The sequence below is a fragment of the Bactrocera neohumeralis genome, chromosome 4 (assembly GCF_024586455.1).
Source record: "Bactrocera neohumeralis isolate Rockhampton chromosome 4, APGP_CSIRO_Bneo_wtdbg2-racon-allhic-juicebox.fasta_v2, whole genome shotgun sequence".
In the NCBI taxonomy this organism is placed as follows: domain Eukaryota; kingdom Metazoa; phylum Arthropoda; class Insecta; order Diptera; family Tephritidae; genus Bactrocera; species Bactrocera neohumeralis.
This window is the reverse complement of record NC_065921.1, coordinates 89,585,559-89,596,109: the sequence shown is the minus strand read 5'-3', so window position 1 is coordinate 89,596,109 and position 10,551 is coordinate 89,585,559. Positions and strand designations below refer to the sequence as shown.

The following is a 10,551-nucleotide window of genomic DNA, read 5'->3' as shown; positions in this document are numbered from 1 at the left end:
AATATTGCGTTGCGCATACATACATACACATATGTACATATGTACCTACATATATTGTATAGGTCATTATTTGGAACATTGTGATATGTGGCTGCACATCTAACGGACATTCCTATTTATTAGCACACGTGTGTGTTTGTATGTTGCCATTGCGCAATTTGCTGTGGCCTTTATAGGCCGACACCCTCCTTATTGACACATTTGGGTTATCTTTTAATAACCATTAATAAGCATTGTGCTCACTTCTAAGTCGGATTTCATTTGAACTCGAATATCAATCCAAGATTTCAGTGGATTAATGTTATTATTAAGGCCTTTACTTGGTAATTCAAATTTTGAAGATTCCCACAAAAGCTCTTCGGTGGCTAGAACCACTTACATACATAAATATTTGTGCACCTGCTTTCACAATTAGATGCCATTACGACTAAAGTCAAGCGACTGGAAATCCCGAAACTAGAAATAAGGAAAAAGTACAATTTGGCGAATCTTACAATTTAGTCTAGTAAAATCTATACGCACGCAAGAATTTTCTATTTTTATGTTCATACATATGTACATACATACATATGTATATGTGGTTTTGTGTGTCCAGCAAATAATTTGCGCAAAACTTCACTGAAACCAAATATTTTTCATAAACGCCATTTCTTTGAATCTAATGCCAAAAATATTTTATGTGCTGTTTGAAGAATTCTTTGATGGTGTTAGTGTGTTGAAATCTTCCCACACATTCTTTGTTATTGCAAGCTCACTGGAAGGAAATGAGCTTTACCGAATAACGGAAACGGATCAAAGTTTTGATTTGACAGTTCAAGTGTAATCGCAAAAGAAGGCAGTCGGTTCGTAATCTGCTGAAATTTCTGAAAATATATAAATTCGGTTTATACTAAAATGTGTGTGCAAAATTGTTAGTGCTAGTTCAAAAGGTCAAAAATAATAGAAGTGTTTCGAAAGCGTTATTCTTCCATATGCAAGTGTTAGTTTAATTTCTTCAATAGAATATTTCGTTTGGCGCGTTAGTCGGCGTTGGAGAAAGTCAATAGCAAGAAGATTTAAAGAAGAGAGCATAAAGGGAACGCGTGTTGAATGGTGAGTTTAGATGGATGCTTATAATCATTAAAATTATACATAGTATATAATTTGTGTACACCCAAGGAATGATGAATTATTTATTAATTAATCAATTGGTACAATAATACAAATGAATTAAATTTCGTATTCGTTTAAAATTAAGTGCATGCAAGTGCGTGGTGAATTGCAAATTTAGTATGAGCTGTAGGCGAATATGTGTTTGTATGAGTGAGAGTTTAAGTGAGTGCAGAACGTTTGTGAAAGAATAAGGAAAATCTATTAGCAGGATCGGACATATACTTCCGACATGCACTACATCTGATATTCATATGTCTTCATATATATATATATAGTTTTAAAAATAGGAAACAACGCCACAGAAACTGTGTGAATGTATACAAGCAGAAATTTAAACGGGAGAGTACACATTTTCGAGTTTCTCTTTTGCTTCACTTTCATTATGGCGCTAAACCATGTATCATTGCCATGCCAAAGTGAGCATTCATATAAATAATTGTTTTCGACACTTTATTGGTATGATTTCAGTATTTCACTACACTTTGAATATAATGAAAAAGAAAAATGTTTGAATTATGAATTTATTGCAATTACAAATTTTTCCATTTCAATTATTTTGTGTGTGTGCTTGTATGCCAAAACAAATGGAAAAATAGGCTGCGACAGCTAAATAATGCTAATCTTCTGTTTAGAATTCTATATTTGCACAGCAATAACACTTTTTCGTGTTTTTTATGTATAAAACCATAATTTTAAAATGTACAAATCTTTGGCTCATGTCTGGCAAGTCCGCAGCTGTCATTTCTGGAAAATGCACACATGTATTTAGCAATTGCACTGCGACGCTGACGTAAGCTTCGTTTGAGCGCAGAGAGTACTTTACGTTCTCTGGTTCACTGGAGTGAGAGCGGCCAACGACTTGCCTTCGTGCCTGCTTTCGCATGTGTGTCACGTATTAATGACTGGAATTTAGCCGACTGCTTTGTCTCTGTCTGACAAATAAGTAGTAGCTGCAGGTCGTGTATTTGGCTGGAGTCATTTCAGTGCGCGTTCGAATTTTGTTGACACAAATTGACATACAAAAGTGGGATATACGAAAAAGGCACAAGCGAATTGTAAAAAAAAAAACTCTTAAAACATAAAGGAAGAAAAATAGGTGTGACAGCGCGTTGTGAAGAAAATACATAATAATCGAATAAATTTGTGCAAAACTTATATTAAATTGTGTAGTAGGAACGCGTTGAAATAGTTGAAACGCGTGAAAAAGTTGCAGCATGCAAAGTCCGAGAACGAATGCAGTCAATGGAGCAATACAGTCGCTGCCCAGTACATTGGCTCAACTCGCGCTAAGGGATAAACAGCCTCCGCAGTTGCCACAGACACAGCCACCAAGCGTGCCCAACAAGAGTCATCTGGTCGAAGGCACCTCGACCACCAATGGCGGTGGAGGCGGTGTAGGTAGCAATGTAGCTGGCAGCGGCGTTGCCGATTCGAACAAAGTGACCACCGAGCTGCAGGAGAAAGAAAACCAAAATCAACTACAGCAGAAGCAGAAACCGCCACTGCCTGTGCGCAACAAACCAATGGAAATAGCGGGTTATGTCGGCTTCGCCAATCTGCCAAATCAAGTTTACCGTAAAGCGGTAAAACGTGGATTCGAGTTTACATTGATGGTTGTGGGTGCTAGTGGATTAGGCAAATCAACATTGATCAATTCCATGTTCTTAGCTGATATATATAATGCGGAACAATATCCTGGTCCATCACTACGTCGCAAGAAGACTGTTGCCGTAGAAGCTACGAAGGTGCTTCTCAAAGAGAATGGTGTAAATTTAACGCTCACTGTAGTTGACACACCTGGCTTTGGTGACGCTGTCGATAACACAAATTGTTGGGTTCCCATACTTGAATATGTTGACAACAAATACGAGGAATACTTGACTGCTGAGTCACGCGTCTACCGCAAACAGATTCCAGATAATAGAGTACATTGCTGTTTGTATTTCATTGCGCCATCCGGACATGGTTTGCGACCATTAGACATCGCTTGCATGCAGAGTCTCTCTGACAAAGTGAATCTCGTGCCCATCATATCCAAAGCGGACACAATGACACCAGATGAGGTGCATCTATTCAAAAAACAAATTCTCAATGAAATTGCACAGCACAAAATTAAAATATACGACTTCCCTTCCACTATCGAAGATGCAGCCGAGGAGGGAAAAACAGCACAGAATTTGCGCGTACGCGTGCCATTTGCTGTTGTGGGTGCCAATTCCATAATTGAAATGGATGGCAAGAAAGTACGTGGCCGGCGTTATCCTTGGGGTTTGGTTGAAGTGGAAAATCTAGCTCATTGCGACTTTATCGCGCTACGCAACATGGTTATACGCACACATTTACAGGATTTGAAAGATGTTACCAACAATGTGCACTACGAAAATTATCGTTGCCGCAAATTATCTGAGCTTGGTCTAGTCGATGGCAAAGCACGCTTATCAAATAAAAACCCCTTGACACAAATGGAAGAAGAAAAACGCGAACATGAGCTAAAAATGAAGAAAATGGAAGCCGAAATGGAACAAGTGTTCGATATGAAAGTGAAGGAGAAAATGCAGAAATTGAAGGATTCTGAGCTTGAGTTAGCGCGACGTCACGAGGAACGCAAAAAAGCGCTGGAATTGCAAGTGCGAGAGCTTGAGGAGAAGAGGCGCGAATTCGAGCGAGAAAAGAAGGAATGGGAGGAAGCTAATCATATCACACTTGAGGAATTGAAGCGACGCAGTCTTGGCGCTAACAGTAGTAGCGACAATGTTGATGGCAAAAAGGAGAAGAAAAAGAAGGGACTGTTCTAAATTTTAAAGCACTAATCCTAGAAACAGTATTCGAGTAACTAGAAACACACAAAGTAGCAGAAGAGAAGTTAATGAAAAAATCAAAGTAAAAGCAAAGCGAAGAAAGACCAGCTGATGCGGGTGGCCGAGAAGGTAATACGATGACGATAACGATGATGATTATATGTAGACGATGACGATGTTCATGACGAATTGTGTTAAGTAATAAAATACCTAAAATTGTATTTAAAATACTACTTTACAAAGCAAGCAACCGAAGCAAACACACAACCCTTAAAACGATTCCCCAACCCCCTCAGCTAATACACGAGTATCGTTCATACTCCTTGCATTAATTATAACACTATTACCTACTATACATACCTACATAAATATAATAAAATATATATAATAAAGTCTTCTTTAGTTTAAAATTTGTACTGATTTTACTACATATTAACCTCCCCATAGATGTTCTACTTTAAACACTCATGGTTACCTCGATTGGCTCCTGCGTTGCTCCTTTATTTTCATAATTTTCCTAGGCAGTTGCTTATTTTATACATATGTATATTATTATGATCGCGGCTTCTACTTCTATATGATAATTGTTGCCCGTTCCCGCGTTGCTGCTGATAAATTTATTTATTGAACGGTAGTCATAATTGATATGGAACACACGACGCATACACAGTTGATGCATCTTCTGTATATTTTCAACACATTAGCGAAGTGACGTGAGAATCTACATACACATATGCATATGTAGATATGTACAATGACTGTTTTGTGCGGTTGACAGCGGGGCTAGACGTTGTATCAACCAAAATTTGTTTTGATAATTAACACAGACTTGTCGCTAGATCATTCAGTGGATCATTTAGTGGATATGCTCCACTCGCGTGCCACTAACTGACATTTTGTTGTATTTAGCAGCGGACAATTAACATTTGATTGAAAGGCAGTATGTACATATGTATGTACAATAGGAATTAACCAGCTAATGTATTTTTACGAAACGAAGTCAAAAGGTACATATATTTTGTAGAATTGTTTTATTCATATGTTTGTGGGATAGATTTTGTATATGGGACATGTTTGTGCATATGTATGTGTACTCATGCAAGTATTGGTTACTGATTAGCGTTTCTCAATTGCATTTCGAAATTCCGTTTAATTCAAACTATTTTTTTTTATCGGAACGAGTGTTTCACATATAAAAAGTGGCTTATAAAATTATTAATAATGAAGTTAGTGAAAAATATATAATAAGTTAATAATCTTCGGAAGGCATTTTGGTATTTGCACCAATTTGAAAATTTATTCCGCTCAACAACTAAATAAAAGTAAATAAAATCAGTGCACGGCAATTAAACCTCTATACAATAAGTCATTACCCCGCTATGTGCATTCTTGTATGTATGTGTCTGTGTATGTACATGCATATGTATGCATTCAAAGAAAGCACATATTTGTTTGTATATTCATGCCTGCGCGCATATGGAGTGACATATGCACATATGTGGACAGGCCGTGTCACTGGTATTGTTGACGCTGTCTCCCGTCCAATTCCAGCACAGCGCATTCCATATAAAGAAGTTACTTAGAAATTACTTAGCGGTTTCGTTAAGCATTTTGCGCCGAAGCAATGTGCCGCTGATCAATGAACGTTTCACGCCAATGTATGTATGAGTATGTACATATGTTTGGAACGAGTGGTCAGTCGAGAGTTTCGAAAGAAGCGACCGTTAAGTGGGCAAATCAAAGAGGGGTAAAGAGTTCGTTAGACTGCCAAATACATACCGCCGAACGAACGCTTGATTGGGTGGCAGGAATTTATTAATAAATGTAGACACACATACCATAATTCATCAGTTATTGGTGTGCATACATATGCACATACATATACACAAGCATAATTATAAATATGAATCTTTGCTTTGCATGAGTCAAACTTACACATACCTCCGTACAAATGTATGTATGTATGTATATGCGGGCGCTCAACGATTAATATACACTTTCATTAGCGCGAAAACAAAGCAAAAGCAAATTCATTCGCTAAGTTCGCGTTGAAGTCAGAAACCCCGATGAGCATCACTAAAACAATTTCAGACATATTTATCTACAAATAAACTCAATTATGGCTATAATTATATGTGGTTGACTCAGCCAACTGAAAATCAAAATTTATTAATGCACTAAGTTAAAAAGTTCCAAAAAAACAAATTTTTTTAAGTTTCTGGTAATTTTATATTAGAGTGCATTTTCGGCAACTTTTCCTGTTGGGTCTGTTGCGCCATTATTTTAGTGAAAGGTTTAAAAATATAAGCAATTGGCTGCTATGCCCCCATCGAATCGAGGCTTTTTACCGTTCTGCCTGCTTGCCTTTCTGGCATTATTTGGAAATGCATGCAGTAGACGCTCCGTTCAGCCACTCCTCCCCCTCCAAACGGACGCCGGCATGGCCACTCGCGTCATGTTGCAATCGCTAGCGTCGCTCACTCAAAGCCAAACGCTTGTAAATGCATTTCAAAAACGTTCTTACTCGTACTTTATTGGCATATTTTGGTTTGGTTTTTGTGCTGTTGTTACAATGCCCCATCGAGCAGCCGCTGATAAGCTATAGGGGGAAACGTATAAACAAAATGAAAAACGAAAACAAAACACTATAAAATAAATATAGCAATAGCAACAACAGCATATCGGAAATTATTGGGTCGCGAACGCCAAGGCATGCACGCCTAAAATCATGCACACATACTTACACATTGTATGTATGTGAATGTACTTATGTGCTTGTGTATTCAAGTATTCAAATATTTCTTTGCATATGGATTTGTATGTATGTATGTAAAAAGTACTTGGTACATACAAACATACAGCACCTACGGCTGCGTATATAAAAGTACATACATATGTATGTATGTGTATAGAAATTCTTGAGGAAATGCTTTTACCGATCTAAAAAATCCCAATAGTGGCAGAATATAAATGGTACCTACATATGTTTCAGATCGAACAACTAGTATCTAACTGCCATAAAAGCTTTCCAAACAAAATCGAGATGAACATCTTACAGGGTTTGTCCGGAAAGTAATAGGACAGTCGATTTAAAAAAAATTATTGAACCAATTCTTTAGAAACTTTCAAAATAGAGTCCTTCCGCGTCGATGCAGCGCTGCCAGTGCGATTTCCAAGCATTGAGGAAGTCACGGAAGGCATTCTGCGGAATAGGCTTGAGAGCCGAGGTGCATGCTGCTTAGTCGCTGTCGTCTCAAAATTCTTGCCTTTCATCGGCCTTTTCAGGCAAGGAAACAAAAAAAAGTCCCGGCGGGCACTCTCACACATGTTCAAATTTTCCTAATACACTTCCACTCGCCGCAATTTCTGGTCGTCAGTGAGCACTATTGGGACCATTTCGCGCACACCTTGCGCATGTTCAAGTGCTCCGTCACAACGCCATGAACCACAGATTTCGATAAACTTAACATCTTGGCAATTAAACGAATATTTAGTCGACGAGTCACATTGTCGGTGTTTGTCGAAGTCACAGATCTCCCAGCAGGGTCTTCATCAGCGACCTCTTCCCGGTCCTCTAAAAAAGCCTGGTGCCCACGAAACACACCACTTCTTTCTAAAGCATTATCTGGGTAAGCCTGCTTGATCATATCAAACGTCTCTGTCGCAGATTTACCGAGTTTCACACAGAATTTTATCGCGTGCCTCTGCTCAAACGAACGTTGAATTTTCGGCTTGCACCACTCACAGAAACACGGCGCGCGAAAATGTTTGTTCTGACCCTCCAGCCGCTCGTTCGTTAACAAGGAACGCCCTCTACTGAATCCAGTCGGTGCGCGCACGCTCCGAAGTACAGTCGCGTCGGAAGAAAATCAGTCCTATAACTTTCCGGACAAGCATTGTATTATATCCCTTTATACCATAAGAAATGCAGCTGTGAAGGGTACTACGAAGGTTACGTTTTATATTTCAGAATTTGGCAACTCTAAGTCAAAGCATTTCCAAACAAAGGGTTGCCTTGTTATTTTTGGAATTGGATATGTCACAACCATATCACTGGATCAACGCAGAACAGTAATTTCTGAATGGTGTACAACCATTTGTTTTCCAGTTGTCTTTCAAGAAATTGGGAAAATCAATCGCCGAAGACGACCACGAAAATACGAGCTTTCAGACATCGACTAAAACAACTCCATTTTTGAGCACTCAAAAGATCGATTTGCTGAGTAATTCATCGTATAGTCCTGACTTGACACCGAATCACTTCTTCTTATTCCCGTACGTGGAGACACATCAATCAGAGTGGCAAAAGTCCTTCGAGAATTGGCTCAAACGCATAAGTAGAGTTAGGTAGAGCTTCTGGTCACGTTTTTGTTATATTCCGATTTCGCACGACAAATTAATCCTGTCTCCGGTCGGTTGTTCTACTCGTAGGTATTTGATGTGCCACAAGTATTTGGGTCATTCTTGGTTAATAGCTGCTACTTTGTGGAATGATGTAACTGTTTTTGGTGAAGGGTGGACAAGCATGAGCCTCTAAACTGTGTTCCGAATTCCAACTTATCTGTACTAGATATTCATTGCAAGCTTGTAAAGTCATAATTTTTGCTTTACTAAGTACATACCGTTTTACACAAGTATGTAATTTTGGATATTTCTTAATAATTCCGTTTCCTGACCTCAGTTCCCTGCAGAATCGGTGGATTGGACTGCTCCTTCAACACAAAGCCCTTTTTGACAATTGAATGACACTAAAAATTAATCATGCAGCTGGAGGAGATGCCCAACGATTCGAAACCACAATGCAAAGATAATTGCTCACCAGCTTTGCAGCTTTGTCAAGGTTTATTGTAAGAATTTTTGAAAGCAAACACTTTCCCGCATGCAAAAACGTTACGAGTAAAGTGACCTACTTACTTACTTGTGTACATATGTATGTATGTACTAACTGTTTGCTAGACAATTTTTGGTTTTCACGCTCATTTGGTAACCGTAATCCTTATTTGTATACCATATGTATGTATGTATGTATACATGTATGTAAGTGAGCACATGCGAAATTCAATTTTTGACAGCTTTTGTTCTTTCAGTGCGTGAGAATGTGTGTGTGTGTTTGTGTATGCGAAATCTGTTTTCAGGGCCATTTTTTGCAGAAGCTTTTAACGCCTTTGATTTTGACACTTTATCCATTTAACGTCATACATTCATACATGCACTTTGTGGCTGCCATCGAGTTCGACCGCAAAACGTTTAGCTGCAAAGTGTCCATTTAACAATCTCAGCCCTTTACAACGATGAGTTGAAAGCGCTCGAAGACTTCACGAATTACATAAGCGTCGAGAAGCACAAATCACTACCACGTACTCAATTAATTTGTATATGTGTGTGTATATTTGAATATTTTCGGCTCTTAATTTATATGATTCCCATCATTCGTGTGATCCCTTCGGGCAATGGTCAGCAACAACTGTTCTCCTGACAAGCGGATAGCAGCGACGCCGACCAATTTGAATGCCAATTTCATAATAACAGTTGCTTAATGAATTGTAATTTTAATGGTCACTTTACGGACGGCATGCTGAGATCGCTCATTTCGAGTGTCCGACTGAGCATGCGAAAGCAAAAACTACGAACTTTTCGGAGGCAAAATCTAACGATCTAACGCCTGCGCTGATTGCCAAAGATATCCCTAACTATCTTTTTGCTTTGGAATTCTTATTCTGCATTTTTATATTTTCACACAGCAATCTTGCCAATTAACTCCCTATAAAATAAATAGTTGCTTTCCTCATTTACTTCCCCGCTTTGATCACATTTCACGTTACTCCAGTTAATTTTTAATATTTATGTCCCCTTCTAATTGGCGCTTTGTTCCCAACTCTCCTAAGGACTTTCCTTTCATGTTTATTTTAAAAATAAATATTTGAATAGCAATAGATAGGGTCCCCTAAAGCAAACGCTTGGCTGCACACCTAATCACCCCACATTATAGTCTCATTTCCGCTCGTCGAATTCCTTTAAAGGCAATGCTCATGACTTGTGTGAACGTGTGAGCGCCGACTTGTTGATCCTAGCGGTGCGTGAGTCACTAAAACAAGAACACAGATCGTGGGGCTGAAGTATGGACATACACCATACCTTTGTGTATATTTGTTTGTGCATCTATGAATGCTTGAGGCTTGCCTGCATGTCCTTAGTGACAGTTAAAGTCAGCGCTAATTTGCTTTGGCCCCTGGCTTTGCTCATTGAACTCCAAAAGTGTCGATGGAGTGGGGATGACAGAGAGTTCTCACACATTGTCATCGGTGAAAGAGTGGGACAGTTGAGCGAGCTTAAGTGAATCGTAAAATTATAAAATAAATAGCTAATGAATTAAAATAGAAGCTAATGTTTTCTTAGCATCTTTTAATTTGAGCTGAGCGTGGTTTGGGCCACGTGTTTACAGGGCCCAGTTTACAGGGTCTGTCCGGATAGTAATAGGACTGATTTTCTTCCGCCGCGACTGTACTTCAGAGCGTGCGCTCACCGACTGGATTCGGTAGAGGGTGTTCCTAGCTAACGAATGAGCAGCTGGTCAGTTGTCTTCGAGTCTTCGAGGAGTGGT

The 10,551-nt window shown here is 39.0% G+C and overlaps 1 protein-coding gene across 1 annotated transcript; it reads left to right on the top strand.

The window, feature by feature from the left end:
- The first annotated feature begins 2,126 nt into the window (after window positions 1-2,126).
- Window positions 2,127-4,360, top strand: LOC126754813 (protein peanut). Its single transcript, XM_050466972.1, has one exon. The coding sequence runs from the start codon at window positions 2,367-2,369 to the stop codon at window positions 3,945-3,947; it is 1,581 nt and encodes a 526-aa protein (XP_050322929.1). The 5' UTR covers window positions 2,127-2,366; the 3' UTR covers window positions 3,948-4,360.
- Window positions 4,361-10,551: the final 6,191 nt, after the last annotated feature.